General features: G+C 38.0%; 1 protein-coding gene and 1 non-coding gene across 2 annotated transcripts in view; one reads left to right on the top strand and one right to left on the bottom strand.

Moving 5' to 3' along the window:
- Positions 1-20,206, bottom strand: part of COL25A1 (collagen type XXV alpha 1 chain) — a 483,537-nt gene that overhangs the window by 7,210 nt on the left and 456,121 nt on the right. Inside the window, exons 28-33 of the mRNA XM_007452167.1 lie at positions 19,746-19,808; positions 19,068-19,118; positions 16,991-17,017; positions 8,969-9,022; positions 3,436-3,489; positions 338-364 (exon numbers count right to left, since the gene is read on the bottom strand). Coding sequence (XP_007452229.1) covers positions 338-364; positions 3,436-3,489; positions 8,969-9,022; positions 16,991-17,017; positions 19,068-19,118; positions 19,746-19,808 — 276 coding nt within the window. The remainder of the gene's footprint in view (positions 1-337; positions 365-3,435; positions 3,490-8,968; positions 9,023-16,990; positions 17,018-19,067; positions 19,119-19,745; positions 19,809-20,206) is intronic.
- On the top strand, positions 12,500-12,572 carry TRNAG-UCC (transfer RNA glycine (anticodon UCC)). Its single transcript has one exon. It is a non-coding gene; the product is annotated as a tRNA-Gly (tRNA).

Raw genomic sequence — 20,206 nt, 5'->3', positions numbered from 1 at the left:
AGGGTAGCATGTGAAAGATATTTCGATTTTATGCATATTTTAAAATAAGTAATTTAACCACTCATGTTGAGTGTCTAATTTGGGAAAGTATTTTGAAGTGCCTATATCAACTGTCAGTTATTAATTTCATACTAGATAATTATGCTTTTTGCTTTTATGTCTATCTCATGCCAACCCTAGTGGTTTATTTCATATTGCTACCTACACACACAGCAATATATGCTGTACACATAACTATGTGCACAGAAAAAAATTAGAAGTACTCTTGCTGTTATTGATGATGGAGACCATCAGCATCTATTATAATGGGAAGATGTTTATTGTAGGTATTACTTACATCAAGACCAGGCTCTCCATCTTTCCCCTGCCAAAGAATCATAGTAGCTACATTAGTGTTCCTAAGTTTCACAAATAGGTTATTATTCTATTTAAGGCTGCCTGGACATGCAACACTAGTATAAAAACAATTAATTCAGAAATGTGAAAAAGATTCTCTATTGATTAGTAAATCAAGTGAAGTGACGGTTAATGTTGCAGGTAAGTGTCATGAAAATGTTTTTATTCTATATCAGGTTAAATAGTCCGCTTGGTATTCAAGTTATCAATCTTAAGAGTAAGTCAAAAGCAAAAATACTGTTTAGTTGATTTAAAAACACACCAGCACTAACAGAATAAGCAAATCTACGCTACTTTAGTTTGACAACTTAGTAGTTAGCTCATAAGTGTGTAAAGAATGTGAAAACTGTTTATTGTTAAATACAATTTTAATTTGGCTAGATGTACACCTTGTCTATAAATATTGCAGGTGTGAAGATCACAGCTTAAAAACTGTTTGTAAATTAATGACCCCCTATTATAGAAGGAATATAATACTGCTGTGCAAGGATGATCCACTGAGCCCCGTGGAGCAGATTTTCAGGGCATTGAAAATCACACAACAAATCCACCCAAAAGTTGCTGAGAAGTTGCTTTGATTCCACCAGTTAGATTTCGAAATCTATTTCAAAATCAACATCTCTTTTAGCACTCAAGTAATCATGGTTTGAGCTTATTATTTCAATTCATAAAAACTAGAAAGTACAAGGTACGTGGAAAATACATAGGGGTTAAAAACCTTGAGACAACAGTATATGCTTCTACTGTAGTCCTACCCTACCCCATCAAATCATTTACAATTATCCCAAAGATAATATTCTGAAGCGAACCCGAGGCCCTCAATTTGAAGTGGGTGTAATTGAGAATTTTCAGAAGATAGAACACTATCAACCTTCTCTGTTCTGAAGATCACTTGTCATTACGGTAATTTAGAAAGGTCAGAAACATCAAAGTCATCAGAAACATCAATCTGAGAAATATCTTTTATTAGCAAAAGCAGTTTTTGTAAGTGATATATGAGAACAGATAAAGTCTGATGAGAGTTTTTAAAATTAAGCTTCCACACCCACTTCTGGTACAATGACCTCCCAAAGAAGGGCCAATTATGGGTCTGGTCAGATGGCCCAGGGAGGGGTTATCTGACAGTCAAAAGCCCCCTTTCAGGTTAGCACTGTCCATCTCATGGACAACCTCTGATCCTCTCAATCTGGTGAAGTGTGTGGGTGTCTGTATGTGAGTGTGAGAATACGACACAAATATGACCTATCTCAGAAGTACACAGTTACACTGGTGTTGAAGAGAATTAGTGGATTGTTCTTTGCTCCTCTAATGGGATTAGTCTCCCCACGAGGGGAGGGTTAACCACGCCAGGGACATCTATACATGCTGAAGGGAAACGCCATCGCGAGACAAGAGAACTCACGGGAAGACCATACGGTCCTCGGGGTCCCGGCTCTCCCATAGCTCCTTTTTCACCCTATAATGAAAGGTGAAAGTGCAAATCATAAACAAACACCTACATTCACACACTTTCCCTGATGGCCTGTGGCTAAAGCCTCTATTTGAAGTATCATTCTATCAAAATTCCAAAGAGTCAGGCTGTTTCGGGGCCGCTGCCAGTGATACAGCAAAAGAAATCCATGTTAGCATATTTTACAGGATCACCTTTGAAAGAAGGACTGTCTGCCCAGCGGTACAAAAGGACTTGCATATGTAGGGTGTGGTGCTTGGGTTTCTTTGGCCTTACTGTGAAATGTTTATTTGTTACTAATTATTTTAAGTTACTACTTTTTCAAAAATGTAATAAGAAAATTCTTTTTCCCCCAAATGTCTCTTCAGCAAGCCCAAATGTCTCTTCAGCAAGCCCTTCCTCCTTGACTGCCCCTGCCCTTAACTGAGCTGTATTTTGCTTCACGGTGCTCATACACCAGGAGACATACCCACGTTATAACTTGTCTATTCTCTGCTGAGCCCCTCACTAGAATCTGCACATTAGGGTGCCAGGGCCCTGGCTTTTTTCCCTACTGCATGCCCACAGCTTATAATAGTGTCCGGCACATCAGTAAATATTTGCAGAATTCATGAATCAAGTCAAATCAATACAATCATGTATGTTTTGCTTCCTTTCGGAAAAAGAGGGTTTAAAAACTTGTATGCTTTCTACTCAGTGCCTGATAAGGTAGGAATTCACTACCTCATCACTCTCTCTCCATGTACCTATTTAAGTAGCAGAGCTTGTCTCAGCTTAAACGATAATCTTTTTTTTAACTTATTTTATTATACAGCATGTTCTTATTAGTTATCTACTTTATACATATCAGTGTATATATGTCAATCCCAATTGCCCAATTCATCACACCACCACCACCACCCCCGCCACTGTGAACAGTATATGCTTCTACTGTAGTCCTACCCTACCCCATCAAATCATTTACAATTATCCCAAAGATAATATTCTGAAGCGAACCCGAGGCCCTCAATTTGAAGTGGGTGTAATTGAGAATTTTCAGAAGATAGAACACTATCAACCTTCTCTGTTCTGAAGATCACTTGTCATTACGGTAATTTAGAAAGGTCAGAAACATCAAAGTCATCAGAAACATCAATCTGAGAAATATCTTTTATTAGCAAAAGCAGTTTTTGTAAGTGATATATGAGAACAGATAAAGTCTGATGAGAGTTTTTAAAATTAAGCTTCCACACCCACTTCTGGTACAATGACCTCCCAAAGAAGGGCCAATTATGGGTCTGGTCAGATGGCCCAGGGAGGGGTTATCTGACAGTCAAAAGCCCCCTTTCAGGTTAGCACTGTCCATCTCATGGACAACCTCTGATCCTCTCAATCTGGTGAAGTGTGTGGGTGTCTGTATGTGAGTGTGAGAATACGACACAAATATGACCTATCTCAGAAGTACACAGTTACACTGGTGTTGAAGAGAATTAGTGGATTGTTCTTTGCTCCTCTAATGGGATTAGTCTCCCCACGAGGGGAGGGTTAACCACGCCAGGGACATCTATACATGCTGAAGGGAAACGCCATCGCGAGACAAGAGAACTCACGGGAAGACCATACGGTCCTCGGGGTCCCGGCTCTCCCATAGCTCCTTTTTCACCCTATAATGAAAGGTGAAAGTGCAAATCATAAACAAACACCTACATTCACACACTTTCCCTGATGGCCTGTGGCTAAAGCCTCTATTTGAAGTATCATTCTATCAAAATTCCAAAGAGTCAGGCTGTTTCGGGGCCGCTGCCAGTGATACAGCAAAAGAAATCCATGTTAGCATATTTTACAGGATCACCTTTGAAAGAAGGACTGTCTGCCCAGCGGTACAAAAGGACTTGCATATGTAGGGTGTGGTGCTTGGGTTTCTTTGGCCTTACTGTGAAATGTTTATTTGTTACTAATTATTTTAAGTTACTACTTTTTCAAAAATGTAATAAGAAAATTCTTTTTCCCCCAAATGTCTCTTCAGCAAGCCCAAATGTCTCTTCAGCAAGCCCTTCCTCCTTGACTGCCCCTGCCCTTAACTGAGCTGTATTTTGCTTCACGGTGCTCATACACCAGGAGACATACCCACGTTATAACTTGTCTATTCTCTGCTGAGCCCCTCACTAGAATCTGCACATTAGGGTGCCAGGGCCCTGGCTTTTTTCCCTACTGCATGCCCACAGCTTATAATAGTGTCCGGCACATCAGTAAATATTTGCAGAATTCATGAATCAAGTCAAATCAATACAATCATGTATGTTTTGCTTCCTTTCGGAAAAAGAGGGTTTAAAAACTTGTATGCTTTCTACTCAGTGCCTGATAAGGTAGGAATTCACTACCTCATCACTCTCTCTCCATGTACCTATTTAAGTAGCAGAGCTTGTCTCAGCTTAAACGATAATCTTTTTTTTAACTTATTTTATTATACAGCATGTTCTTATTAGTTATCTACTTTATACATATCAGTGTATATATGTCAATCCCAATTGCCCAATTCATCACACCACCACCACCACCCCCGCCACTGTGCCCCCTTGGTGTCCATACGTTTGTTCTCTACATCTGTGTCTCTATTTCTGCCCTGCAAACTGGTTCATCTGTACCATTTTTCTAGGTTCCACATATATGCGTTAATATAGGATATTTGTTTTTCTCTTTCTGACTTACTTCACTCTGTATGACAGTCTCTAGATCCATCCATGTCTCTACAAATGACCCAATTTCGTTCCTTTTTATGGCTGAGTAATATTCCATGGTATATATGTACCACATCTTCTTTATCCATTCATCTGTCGATGGGCATTTAGGTTCCTTCCATGACCTGGCTATTGTAAATAGTGCTGCAATGAACATTGGGGTGCATGTGTCTTTTTGAACTATGGTTTTCTCTGGGTATATGCCCAGTAGCAGGATTGCTGGATCATATGGTAATTCTATTTTTAGTTTTTTAAGGAACCTCCATACTGTTCTCCATAGTGGCTGGCTGTATCAATTTACATTCCCACCAACAGTGCAAGAGGGTTCGCTTTTCTCCACACTCTCTCCAGCATTTGTTGTTTGTAGATTTTCTGACGATGCCCATTCTAACTGATGTGAGGTGATACCTCACTGTAGTTTTGATTTGCATTTCTCTAGTAATTAGTGATGTTGAGCAGCTTTTCATGTGCTTCTTGGCCATCTGTATGTCTTCTTTAGAGAAATGTCTATTTACGTCTTCTGCCCATTTTTGGATTGGGTTGTTTGTTTTTTTAATATTGAGCTGCGTGAGCTGTTTATATATTTTGGAGATTAATCCTTTGTTGGTTGATTTGTTGAACGATCATCTTGAATGCTCATCAAAAATAAGTGTAATTGGAGGTGGCCCCAGGAATATGAAATTGTGATAATAAAAAAAGAGATGTCTGCGTTTCAAGTAGTGTTTTCTTCTGCTGCCATCTCCAAAATTAAACTGTCAGTATTTAATATGGAAACTTCAGAAGAATGATGATGTCTACGTGAGGGGCCAAAAGAAAATGTTACCTTCTTTTATCACACCCCTAAAGAAGATTAATGGTAGCAAATCTCTTCCAGGGGTAAAATGTCAAGTTCAGCTGATAACTGTGCATATGCAGATCCAAGTATTATTCTATGTTTCTCTACACTCCAAGTTCCCATGTGAGCAAATTTCAAGTTACTGTCAACATTCTTCTTTAACTTAAACTTAGGGGTTGTTGGTGCTAATTAGCACCGTCACTTAGAGGCACATATAGTATAGGGAGATTTGGGGGAATAAATATGATTAAAGCTTATTGCACTTTTACTCATTATTACTTTACGTTTATTACTGAAAGAGCAGGAATTGCATTCAGTAAAGTGGCCAGGCTTTGAAATGAAACAGATTTAAATTTGAATTCCAGTTCTGGCACTGACTGGTTGTGTGGCCTTGGGTAACTTTCTTAACCTTTCTGTGCCTGTGTTTCATTGGCTGTAAAATAAGAAGAGTAATACATATTCTGCAAGAATTTTTCTGAAGATTAAGTGTGATTATAAAACATGAACTTATATGTTGCCAAATAACATGTCCATAAAAAGAAGCTCTCATTATTATCGTACAGTTAGAGGTCTTGTTTTTAATGAAAAGGGCTTGGCCACCCAAAGAGCACTAATTCAAAATAAAGTTCTTTCAGTTTGATCTGTCTGTGTTATTTATGATTTTTTAAGTGGTGGTGGTGCTGTTGGTAATGCTGTGCGTGTGTGCATGTGTAAATGGGAGGTGGGGATTTAGAAGGAAGGTTCATGTAACCTGGAGTTGGTCTAATTCGTAAAAACTCAATGGATTAGAGGAGCTGTGGTTTGAAATATCTCCACAGATTATTTCGATATACCTACTCCCTTCTTCCTCCTCTGACTGAGTACTTCAGCTTTATTTTGTTTTGAAAATGAATATACCGTGGCTGATTTGAATTCAGCTGTCACGAAAGCCGCGGAGATCGTCTTGCAGAATTGCTCACCCCAAATACTTACTTTAAGCTAATAATGACAATTCCATCTCACTCCCAGTGGCTGCTTCAGAAGGGGACATATGACCCAATCCTGGTCAATGAAGTATAAGGGGAAGTGGCTGGGAAGCTTTGGGGACAGTTTCTTCACAGCTAAGGAGGATACAGGAGAAGACAGTCCCTATGTTTGCTCTCTGCCGATGCCTCGCCAGAGGCGGGGTCTGGAACCGCTGCAACCAGCTTGCCTGTGGTCAGAAGACAAAGCCGGCTCTTGGAAAGGGCACAGAAGCAAAGCCTAGGGTTCCTCCTTTGACTATTGTGCCACACAGAACTATAAATTTCTTTATTGTTTAAGCCATTTTGAGTTGGGGTTCAGTCACTTGGAGCCAAAAGCAGCTTAATGGTTTCAGCTTGAAAACTTTTAGGAATGAAATATTACCACAGGGCCTTGAACGTGCAACTTCTTTTCCGGGATTAATTCATTCCAAAAGAACTTTGAACCTCTCACATTTAACACACTCTATGGAGTTCCTTAGTGGTTACAAGGCCAAGATGAAGAAATCGGCTGAAGGTTAGGACGATAGGTGCTCTGAAGAGCCGACTACTAATGCTGCCAGTCACGTATTTGACAATTCTTGAATAACACTGTCTGTCAAATGCCTGGTTTCTTTTAGGCTGGTCTCATTTCATTCAGGATCTTTAATTTGCATGTCTACACTGAGGAATTATTCTAGAATGAACCCCTTTCTTGATTCCTGCCTCTTTAAAATTTGAAACTTTTTCAAGAGAGTCCAGATGGCACCTCCATCAATTAACTTTGAGAATCACACTCCAGTTTAGCACTTAGGGAGAGGGGCACTTGGAGACAGGACTGATATCTGATCCAGTTAAGACAGTTAGCATGCTGAGTAAATACAAGTGTAACACTTTACACTGCACACCATTTGACTTAAACTATGCCTTCACAAATTCTTAGCCATTTCATTTGCTCTCCTGGTGAATTCTACCCCAGCGCTGAGACCTGATACTCCTATGACACTGTGGAGCTCTCGGAAGTAACAGCTGATTTACCAAACGGTAAACCCTCTTGAGTTCCAGGGCCTTCTGCCACTAGACTACTTGAGATTTGCTGCTCCATTTTTAGTTCATGTACTGGATTTCTTGATACAATGCTTGAATGCACCAGCAGCCTGAGGCTCTTAGCTTTTAAATCTTTTTAATTAAGATGATCTTCGTAAGTCTTTTGTTTGACCTTAGAAATAAATTCAGATGACTTATTTCCTTTAGGACTCACCTCCTCCTGGAAGGATTCTTGGGTAAAGCCAGCCTTCCTCATTGCTGAATGCACAGCATGTACTATGTGTATTCACTAAGGCCTCGTTATCTAGTTATTCCTTGCAGATATTTTTTTCTTCTGCAATTAGATTGTAAACTCTTCTAGATCATGGAAAATAGCTGCTTCCTTCACAGTACTAAGTATATACGGTGTACTAATAAAAGGTTATAGGATGATGAATCAATTATCATTACGCAATTCATTAGAACAATTAGCAAAATAGACTTCATAAATGGGAAGAGAGCGTTTTCATTCCACACTAGGAGTACACTGTGTTTTGTACATCTTAATGTGATAAATACTTACTGAATAAGTGAATTCACTTTATAGGACATGGAATTCTGGGATGGGGATGTATGCCAAAGAAATCACTATGTGGCCCTCTATTTTAAAGCAAATTATCCCAGACTGATGAAACTCTATCTAGTTTTAAAAGACCACAAAGTTGCACAATGAATCATTCCAACATTTTGAAGTCCTCACCATTAGGATACTTTCTTTACATCCTATCCTGGATGGTGGGGAAACTGACGACACAATTCTACTCAGATACAAAAAAACCTAAGTTTTTCAGGGTGAGGAAAAGAAAAAGCAGAAGAAAAACAGAGAAAGAGGGAGAGAAGTTCCAGACAGATGACCAGCTGCTGATGCTGTAGTACATTTTTTTGTATCAGATGTTTATCTTCCACTCTGAGTGTCTTTTTTCCCCCCAAAGATATGGAAACATGGCTCAACAATAGAGAGGTTAGTGGAAGGTTTTTGTTTTATAATGCACTAAAATTATTTCCTTATGGTTAAAGAAAGGCTATTCTTTTGCTTAAAAAGAGGAGCATGTGTAACTGTGCAGAGAATACTTAGGTTTTGTAAGTTCCCTTTAGAAAAGTTATAACTTATTCTGAATGAATACAGTAGCTTTATATAAAAGATTATCAACCAGAATATATAGTCCTGGAAATTTTAGACCTATTGACATCAACTTTCTGGATTAAGGCCAAATGAAAACATCTTCCTTAGGGGTTAAGAAGGAATGGTCTGAGCTATTTATTTTAGCTATGAAAATGTATGCATTGGTTTTTTTGTTGTTGTTAAGGCAGGCATATTCTAATACTCTGTCATTCTCTCAGCATGAGGACTCTGAATAGAACTTAAGATGGCATCTATTTCCATTTACTATTAGATGGCCTTTTATTTCTTCTGGGAAATGAACAGCTCAGATCAACTAAAATGGAAAAGCCACACTCTGTGTTTTCCTTAGGTCACAGCTTAATAACCTCAGGAGCAACTTACTCTTTCTCCTTTGGGACCTGCAGGGCCATGGGGTCCCATAGGGCCATCTGTACCCTAAAAAAAGATAAAAATAATATAATATGAGACATATCCCAAGGGCTGTAAGAAAAGCAGTTATAATTTATCCTGGACTTTTCCTGGGTGAAGGATGCCTTAGCATGTCAGTAAGACAACACGTCTCCTTTCAAACTGCTTTATGCTTGATTCTTTCAGGCCACGAGTTTTCAAGAAGCTCATGCAAAAGGGATGAATTATATAACTGCCTATTGCAATGAAAGGCTCACACAAAATACTGTATATCCTATTTAATTATATATTTCCTCCCTGACTAAATGGAAAATCTTCGCTTTGCCCCCAAAATCTTAAGAAAAAATAATTGTTTTTGCTTCACATCACCTCTTCACATCCATTCTCTGCCCCTACAGTTACCCCTACTCCTCTTGGCCACAAATGCTCTGAAGTCTTGTCTTCAGCTGTTTAAGAGGCTCGAATAGTTATACAAGTAAAAAAAAAAAAAAACTTAAATGAGAACAGTGTTTAACTTTTCAAGCTTTCTTCCGGTCTGTTGGAAGCAGCAGGGGGCTTAGAAGGAAGGAATTATTCTTATAGGTTCTGCTGCAGTGGCTCAAGTCACTAGGCTTATAAGGCACAAACCAGGCAGCTGGATGATTTAATGGCATAACTGCCCTCTGGCCTCCTGGTTCAGGATTAGGATTTTTGTGGCAGATGAGATAATATTTGGATGAATATAGGAACACTGAGGTCCACTGAAAATAATGACTGCCTGAAACAGGTTTTTAGAATTGAAGAGCTCGGAATTCTTTTTGATTCTTAAAAATGTAGCAAGGACTTCAGGTATATTTGCTCATTTTCAGGAAGACTATGCTTAGATTTGCAATGAATTTATTATGATATTTGCAAACAGAAACTATTCTAGCACAATATTTTTAGTATTCCTATTTCTGTTTTACTATTCTTATTTATTCTATGAGCCTTGTGATATGAAATAATTCAGGGTTTTAAACTCATTCTAATGTTGGTGAATTATCAACATCAGTTTGATCTTTTTCTTACTGCCTGAACTCAAAGTTCATCTTCAGAAGACTTCTAAATATTGAGGACCTGTAGCTGAAATTTAAGAGATGGAGCTGTTAAGAACCATAGAAAAGAGACAAAATGACAGAAGACAGACAAGTCATTTCAATGAACGGAGATTTGAAAGTTAGTTCCAAAGAAGTTACATTTCTAATATGGACATAAACATAAAAGGAAAAGCAAGTTGAAATAAATTCACACGATTTTGATTCCTTCAGAGGGCCCCTCCCATGGAACTGCAGGAAGTGTTCATTGGTTATGGAAAAATCTGTCTGGGATTCTACGACAACGAAGCCAACTAGACTGGTCATTCTTCCCACGTCACAAGTTATCCAGACTTGAACCCCGGCTTCAGAAAGATGTTCTGCAGTTTAGGCTGCATGACAAACAAGGCTGCAACCCAGGCTTTGTCTACCTTTCCCTTTTCTGCCACTATCTTTGTCCACTTTCTTCTGCTCCAGTCCTACGTATCCCTCATCATTTGATGGGAGTCTGTCCTGAAGCATAAAAGTCCTAGCCACAAAACATGTTGGAGCAAGTTGAGGTGCTGACTCACCCGGGATCCTGGCTTTCCGTCTAAGCCAGATGCTCCCTGTGTGATTTGGTTGGTAGCAGGGTTGGTGGGTGTAACACGAATGACAAGAACAGAGATTAGTATGAGGTACTGATGAACAAATGTAACACTTCAAACAACATAATACGCAGTCACAGGGTTCTGGGATGAATATCACATTGCTACAAATTGTTAGTTAAAAAAAAAAAAACCATGTGACAATAAACACCCCACAGATGATGGCATTTTTATGACATTTCCATTTGATAAATTCTTACTTAGAAATCAAGTGAATGAGGTTTATAAAGTGGGCTTTAAAATAGTCACCAGTAACAGTCTGGGTTGCTAATTTCCATATGAAATTAATTTTCTAAAGACTGTGCCATTCACAATATACTTCTTTCAGTTCTGAAAAAAAAAATAATGGCCAATCTTCTAGGAAAGGGCTCATTATAATAATATCAATCAAGTTAGAATTTCAGAGGAGAAGAAAACAGCTCTAGTTTTACTTGTTAAAATAGCGTTTATGAATAACAAATGCAGAATTTTAACATGTCAGGGTGACTCTGGATTTTACACAGACAATACTCATTGTTTTCTGGATTGTTCTTACTGTGTTCACATTAGTCACCACTAGAGGGACTTCTAGGAACAGGAAAAAGCCAGGAAAACTTCATGAGTCCAAAAAGAAATGACTGTCCCAAACAACATTGCTCCTCAGCTCACTTCAAGTAATCAAGCATCAAAGTCTGAATGGGAAATGCTTTAAAAATTGAATGTTGTTCTCAGGCAATGCATGCTTTTCTTTCCCTTCAACTCTAGGCTATGCATAACGTATGACCAAAAGATGACATTTTCAATGCTTGTTTCAATTATAAGCGCAATTACTTTTTTGGTATGGCTTTTGTATCTCAAAACTCAAATGTTTATTTATAGTCCTTTAAAAATGTTGATTTGATCAAGGAGTATTTAAGAAAGACAATGCACTAGTTCTTTACATCTCTTGGCAAGGTTGCAGGACTATTTCCCCATTTTATGCTTCAGATGTAGTTAATAATACAAAATGGAAGAAAAAAAATTTATTCCAGCTGCAAACTCTACAAATGATGCTATACCATACATTTTGGGGGGGTACTTTTCATTTTTTATTTTACAATTCCTTCTGTACAATCCCATCGTGAGTCAGATTATAACTGAAAATTCAATTTACTTAGCAATGATTAAAATTTAAAAAAAAATACGTGTGTTATCATTTGCTTAATGCTAGCATATGTAGAGCTTTTGGCTAAATGTTACATAAAAATGACCACTAGTCCTAGATTTGAAATTAGGGCAAACTTTAAAGAAATCAGATTGAGGGTTTAAATAAAATAGAAATCCAAACTTTCTTTTGCTTTTTGATACTTTCTTCAGAGTCACCATTATTAAAATTTAAAAATAAATAGGGGGATGATAAAATTTTTGCACTGATTATATAATATTATATTTACCTGGAATGTGAATTAATGACTCACACATATTATACAGGTTTTAGGTTTTATACCTGTGGCATGATCTAATTGGTGTGATTTAACCTATACTCTAATATAAGGCTTACATCATTCAATAAATGAATACATATTAAGCATCTACTAAGTGCCTGATCTATGTAAGGCATCGGCTATCAAGAGGAATACTTTAGTACTTAGAATACAGTACTTGTGGGAAAAACAAAATAAGTAGTCACCAATTTTTTTATGGAGACGTGTATAAACTATTTTCTATTACCAATTTTATGTCATATTTTAATAATGTAATCTATAATGTTCTTTACTAACTTTTATCTGCATTCACTGAATAGACAGCATATGAAAAGCTTGAAACTAAAACTCATATTTTGGAATTCCCTGGTGGTCCAGTGGTTAGGACTCTGTGCTTCCACTGCAGGGGACACAGGTTCGATCCCTGGTCGGGGAGCTAAGATCCTGCATGCTGCACGGTGCAGCCAAAAAAAAAAAACAAAAAAAAACACTCCTCATATTTAATAATCATTTAAAAATATCTTTTTAGCTGCTGTGGTAAGAAGACTAGCATAAAGTACATGAAAGTTGGAAATCTTTTCATTAAAAATAAAAATCTCTACATAACTGCAAAATATTTCTTCCATACTATCCATTATTGCCGCAAGAACCTCGTAAGAGGGCATTTCCAGCACAAACAACATCTAACATTTAGACCACAATATGATTGATTAATGTAAGGAACCACGGCACTGACCTCACGCCTTCAACAATGGCCAGTTGCATACCTTCCACTAACAGGGGGCTATGGTTTTTGGTATTGAAGAAGAAAAAATAAAAATTGAGGGAGGATTTGACACTACACTAAATAATAAAAACATTTGGGAACAATTATGAAATAATCCGCATAATAATTTTTTAAAGGGGCGGGTGATGGGAGAATTGTCAGCCTTAAATAATGGAAGGTTGGCATGTACGTAATTGAATGACAGAACATTTACGGCATTGTTTGTTACAGGGTCTTCCTCTGACACAAGAGCACACATCAGAGAAAGCAAAACTGGGCCGAGCTCTGTGCGAACACAGTATGTTTTCCAGTTACAGAAATCTCAACCATAAGACGGTCACTGAGTAAACCAGAGTTCTTACTTAGGGTAGAAAGAAAAGTCTGAGATTTGCACTGAAATGGAAAGTTTTCTTTACTTACTGGAAGACCAAGGGGTCCTCTGTCACCCTTTTGACCTGGTTCACCCTTCAATCCTTTAACACCATTTAACCCTGGTTCACCCTAAATGCAAAAGCAAATGCCGATTTTGGTTGCTATCATGGGTGTTTCAACTTCGAGAGAAGAGAGCCAATCTCTGAAATGGTTGCAGATTCCAGTTTTAAGTAACAGCAGAGTCAGGCTAGATTTGTCTTGTATCAGTTCAAAAATAATCTAAAAAATTTTAAAAATTAGGGCTTCCCTGGTGGCGCAGTGGTTGAGAGTCCGCCTGCCGATGCAGGGGACACGGGTTCGTGCCCCGGTCTGGGAGGATCCCACATGCCGCGGAGCGGCTGGGCCCGTGAGCCGTGGCCGCTGAGCCTGCGCGTCCGGAGCCTGTGCTCCGCAACGGGAGAGGCCACAACATTGAGAGGCCCGCGTACCGCAAAAAAAAAAAAAAAAAAAAAAAAAAAATTTTAAGAATTAACAAACTGAAATTGACAATTAAATAATATTCTAGGAAGCAGAACTCCTGAGAAAGTGTGCTCCTTACAAGCAAAATGTATATGTCTGAGCTTCGAATTTTTCAGTTTTACCTCAAGGAAATTGGTGTTATGCTACATTGTTCTGACCAAGTAAATCAAAGACAATCGGAGTGGAGGATACTGAAGGAGGCTGAGCAGGAAAGACTCACTCTGCTGGAATGGAAAACTGGAATATGCAGGACAGTGTTATATATATGAATATTTTAAGCCTTTAAGCATTTTGCCCAGGGGAATGAGCTAAAAATGTAGCAAATGACTTTTGAAGTAATGCCATTTGGTGAATCCTCATTCACTGACATTGCAAGTCAGGTCCCTACATGGATTAATCAATAGAATAGACAACAAAGAGCCAATCCTAGGAGAGAATGTGAAGATCACAGAACTTATATGTGGCTTTACTAACTGTCTATCTGTCCAATCTCAGAATAAAGTAGGTTTGAATTTAACTTAAGGTGACAATACAAAAGCCATGATAAGTGATAAATTCTCTTGACTCTGTTTTTAAAAACCTAAGAATGTAATACACTATTTTCTATTGGCAGCAGCATGTTAGAAATAGAATTCTGACCTGTTCCATTTTCAGCTTTTAAGTACAGATATTAATTTCATCAAGAAAATCTTGAAAGACTTGTGGAAGGAAGATGATTTCAGTTTTAAATGCCCTATAGAGTCCTGAGTGGTGGAGGTGGGAGAGGGGAGAGGTTATGCTTACATGGCAGGAGGGATTATTAATCTGGGCAGTATTTCCCCCGTTTGCTTGATGGTGCCAATCAGTGCAGTACTTGTTAAAGAGTCCAGGGCACCACCTGGACCATAGCAGCACAGGAATCGTATTTTTAATGTCTCCCAGGTGATTCTTCTCATCAGGAAATTCTAGGAAACAGTGAGCTAGAGTCATCCATGGAACCATGCTATATATTTGAACTTTCAAAGGGGTCACAAAATAATAAACACATTGGCATGACCTAATGGAGTTTGGCAGCTCTGAGGAGAGGGAGTTTGCAATGCTGCCACTGAAGGAAAGCCAAATATTCTATGGTTGGTAAAGTGTGATCCTGGGAATGTCCCAGAGCTGGAGTCAATGTGAGATTAAAGCCAAGGCTCAGTAGTCAACTGCAGTTAACTGGTCTAAACTTGAGATTCAGGGCTTTGCATGTGTGTGGACTTTCATTCAGCAAGTGATCTTAAGATGATGAACAGGCAGGGCAGCCTTGGTAGGCTATGAAGTTCTTTGGTGAGGAATCATGCATTGATAGGAATAGGCGTAAACTGAGAAGGTAAGTTTAAACAATCAAATTCTGGGGCAAAAATTTCAAATTTCAACTCTGAACCTAAATTCTAGTCCCAGATCTGTCATTTAATTGGCAGTGTAATTTAGAGCAAATAACCTAAATCTCCTGAGCCTATAGTTTATTATCTATAAAATCAAGGAACTAGCACAGGTAAGCTATGAGATGTTTTCAACTTTATAATTCTCTGAAATCTATGATTTAAATAACAATTGAAGTTAAGTGTAGGCAAAGTGAATCATATCAGAAGGATCTTGGGCATCTATTAATGTAATGGTGATGGGGTAACTGAATCACTCATAGAATTAGAAACTCAATCTTGGTGGCTTTGGCCTGAGTCATTACAATTAATCTGGTCTTTAGTGGCACCTTAGAATCCAAACAAAAGTCAACAGAGGAAATATTATTTAGTCCAGTGTGGGGAAAGAGGCCCAAGAAGGCTAGATAAGTACCTAGACCACAGAGCTGACAGATAAGCTCTCTTTTGACCCCAACAAAAATGTTCTTACCCTAAACTATAATCCATGCCACTGAGACACTGTCAATCACTGGCTTTATCAGAAGGTAAGGCATTCTAAGAAGAATAAAGAGGCACGAACTCTTTCCTTTCTTGGGTGAGTCACCTGCTTCATCTCGAAAAGGAAACTCAGGTTTCTGGAGTCAGACCAATCCCTCTGCCACCCCTAAAGCTGGGGGGTCAGCGGGAGTGCTCAGAGGAGAGGGTGGGCTGCCTCTAGGCTTTCTGGTTCTTAGCGCCTGCACTGCATTTATGTGTCCCCTCACCCCCTCTCCATTTCAATGCATCAACTCACTACTGAGGAGGTTGCAAGAGTCATTGAACCTTTTCTCAAGCAGCCTTGAGGACTAGATAAATTTTTCTGTTCAGAACAAAGCATCAGAACACAAGATTACAATAACAACTGATGTTTATTGGGTGTTTATTAACAGCTGCACTGGATATTCTGTGAAGTGTTTTATAATCATACCTCATTAAATCATCACAACACTCTGAGGTAAGTTACCTAGTTGAGTAAATGAAGGATTAGAGAGGGTAAATAATCTCCCCAAGGTGACACAGCCTGTCAGTGGCAAAGCTGAGATCAGAACATACGTCCTCATCACATATGCTCACTGAAAGAAGCAGCATGTCTTTCAGGGCTCATTTTAATCCTCCAAGGTGTCTTCTCGGTCTACACAAAGGCAAAGAATGCACCTTCATCCATCTTCACAATACAAACTGCAATAATTCTCACAAGGAAGGGATATTCTCCATTGGTCTCTTGTTAATTCAGAGTATAGAATATGTGTATGTGATGTAACCTTCTCTTCAGTATAGCATACTTGATATGCCTCACCTCATTCTAGACTAGTGACCTCTGGGGTAGTACAAAATTAAGATGCTGGATAATTAAAGCATTTAGATGCAGTACTGCTATATGACAAGCAAGAAGTCTCAACTAATAACATCTGAAAATACAACTAAAGACACCATACTAAGAAAGAGCACCTGGACTAGTCTGAGAATGTCATCAGATTCACTTTTTCTTTTTCCTTTTAGAATGTTGATTTTGAGTATATTATGATTAGTAACTTAAGAAACTTACATAGTGACAAGGAAAAAGGCAAAATGAGGACTAATTCATCTCTAGGTGGTATCACTTAAATTTGTTGTAAGTCATTCGTTGTTGTGAAATTTAAACATCTGGATACTTAAAGGCTTAAAGATTATCAACATTACTTGACAAATAAATAAGACAGGACAGACATGCTTCTGTCATGCTTCCCCACGATTAACAATGAAACAGCCATCAAATAATCAAGGGATTTGTTGGATTACCTTTGGTCCAGGAAGTCCATGGGGTCCCTGAAAATGGAAAACACAGCTTTTAATTAAGAACTGATTCACTTTTTCCCAGCAGAAGTGACTATTAACTATTATATAAAGTAACAAAAGAGACGTATAACAAGAATCTTTTTGTTTGAGGCAGGCCAGTGGATGTTAATACCTAGTGAAAGTTCCTTCTAGCTCTTGGATTCCTCTGTAATAGGAAGTTCATTAACAGCAATTCTTTCTGCTAAATACCTGTGAGAGGGAGGGGGGAATCTGCCAGGGTTATATATGGAAGGAAAAAAAACAAACAAAAAAGTGTTTGTGAACCCACACTACCTCTATTTCTCAAATCTCTATTTAAAAAAATCTAGGTGGAATATGTGAGATACCTTATGAGTTTAAAATTTGCTAAAAAATTTTTGAACTTTAAGTACCAGTGAGAAGGAGACCTTTTCAATTACTAACTGCTCTAGACCCAAGGTTTTAAGAAATCCTAAAGGAGCAAGAAAATGAGGAGATGACAGTCAAGTTTGGAACCCTGTTGCATTATTTCTTCAAGGCTAAGAAAAGGATTCTAGTACAGGAGTGATAAACATTATTATTTAGAATGCATTCATTTTTACAAAGACGAATTATTCAAGGCTCTTGTAACAATTATTTACCAGTGGAAGGAAGTCACAACACATTCATGAATCAGGGCTTGTCCCCTGTATTTCGTGGAAAATCTAAGTATAGAGACTAATTAGTCAACCTAAATTAACTAAAGATTACTGTGGATTGCTTTAAACTTTCAAGTCATTTAAATGAACTATTTGGAGACAGGAGTATTTAAATACTCATCAGCAAAATCATACAACAGTAGGAAAAAGTTTTTGTTTTTTTTTTTAAGCAAGCAATACATAGATATTTGTTACATATGCCTACATTGGAATAATATTTTCCCTTTGGATATGTTATGGATAAACATTTTCAGGAAATGGCCATTTTATCAAGTATTCTCATTTCATTTTAGAAATGGTTTTAAATTCCTTTAAACTAACTTTATGATATGAATGGATATAGCATTTTAAAATTTAATTTTCTAACTTAAAGTGGCGGGAGTATAAAAACGCCAAAAGTATGCCACTTGCTTGATTCTTAAAGCACTGTTTAGTTTTAAGAAAATCAGATTAATTATAATTGTTTTGTGGTATGAAATAGAAACGGCACTTAGTAAGAAATAGATGATTGGGTCTGGGGCTACGCTCTGTGGTTTAGATCATTCCAATGATGTTCTTTCTTGGAGCACAACAGGAGGAAAGAGTGACTGACAGTTTACTTAATCTCTGTGATTGAAGACATATGGTTTATCGGGACACTGTCGAGACAAATGTGACCTTAGAGACTGCCTGACTTGTTCCCAACCTATCTTAGTCAAAAGGCTTTGAAGCATTCTGCCTTCTGGTTCTAGCCCTAACAAAACTGTCATTAGGTAGACATTTGGAGAATTATGCTGGTTTAATGGCTACCTTCCTCACTGAACATAAGCTCTATGAGGACACAGTCATTGTCTCCACTGGTCACTGAGGGATACTTGCAGTAAACACTGTATTTACAGAAGTATTTAAAAGTGAAAAGAAAAAGATCTAACACTATATATCATCTGTGGAAGTGAGACAATTTTTATCGTATTATTTTCTAAATGTTCTTATTGAACATTTCATTAAAGGGTCTCAATCCTCAAAGTTGGTTAGAAACATTCATTTATGGCTACAATTATTAATCTTGTTATGCTATTAATGGCCTACAACAGTGGTTCGTTAAAATGATTTTCCAATGTTCATACCCTAAGAGTGGAGTAAAGCTTGCCAAATCTGTTTATTCAACTTTCCTATCACAAAACTACCCTAGCTCTTTCCAACAGATGTGCCTGGGAGAGTGAAAGACAACACTTTTACAATCAGAAAAGCACCCCCTATTTTTTGTCCATTCCACAGAGAGTAGTACAACATACAAACTGGCTGTTTTGAGGGATGTGTTCATGTTTCCTCTGGTAGCATGCTCTTAAACAAATGATTATATTTTGGAGAGAAGGGAAACTTACCATGGGGCCTGGTGGGCCATGGGGACCTGGTGGGCCTGGTGGGCCTATGATCTGCATGTCCGAAAAATAAACATGAATTTGGTTACTTCATTTAGATAAGGCAGTTAGGCTTGAATCTCATGCTGGGCTTCTGCTAAGGCCATTAATGGTTGCAGAGGAAGGATACTGGAAGAAGTGATGCATTTGATTCTCTACATTTGGAAATTCCTTTGTGAGAATAAAAAAACTTAAAAAAAATACAGTTGTTCTACAAAAGCCAGAATAAATCAAAAGTACATTAAAAGAAAAGTAAGCAACTGATTACCAAGAAATGCTATAATGCTACAACTACTATTAAACTCTCAAATATTTCACTAAGCAACAACAGGGCTCTGGAGAAAAAAAGAACATAGGTTCTACATTCACAGAGCTCTATCCAAAAGCATTGTGGGAAAACCACTGATTTTCTCCTCGGGATTAGATAGTCCTCTGAAAAATCACTTCTAACTCAGACCTCTGAGACACTTTTGTCTCTTGCTGTACAAGGCTGACAGATATTTCTTCTACAGTTTGACAGACCAAGAGGTTCATGGCCTTTCTACTGTTGATAAGTCATCTGGCACAGCTTGAAGTCGGTGAATAATTGGCCCATTTCAGAGTTTTTCGGGAACCATGGAAGTTCAGCCCCCATGGACTTACGGAAGGACCCTGAGGACCTGGCAATCCAGAGTCTCCTTTTTCTCCTTTCATTCCATTGGCACCCTACAAATAACCATTAAGAGTTGAGCTGGTCAAGTAAGGAACAGCTGAATTTTCTCCCCAAATCCATCATCCTCTTGAAATTTTTATAATATCATGCATATGATAATGTAAGAGAAGGATTTATCCCCTTGCATTTTAGCCTCAAGCTAAAGAGCAAGCTTCCTCAAATCCCTAGGATTGTGCATGATATGTGAAATAAATTATAAAGTAAATGAAACTAAGCTATGCTTGATTGGTTAAACTTATACATTGCTAAATATATCCAATTATAACTGTTATATTTTTAATGGTGGTGCTGACTTTAAATAGCAGTCCTTTAACTTCGTTTTCACTGACACTTATTTACACATTTCCTTGTTTTAAAAAATGATCTAGGGCAGTGAGGTTTTCTACTTTTC

This window comes from Lipotes vexillifer, unplaced genomic scaffold (genome assembly GCF_000442215.2).
Source record: "Lipotes vexillifer unplaced genomic scaffold, Lipotes_vexillifer_v1.1 scaffold22, whole genome shotgun sequence".
Lineage (NCBI taxonomy): Eukaryota > Metazoa > Chordata > Mammalia > Artiodactyla > Lipotidae > Lipotes > Lipotes vexillifer.
This window is presented reverse-complemented; position numbering and strand designations above follow the sequence as displayed.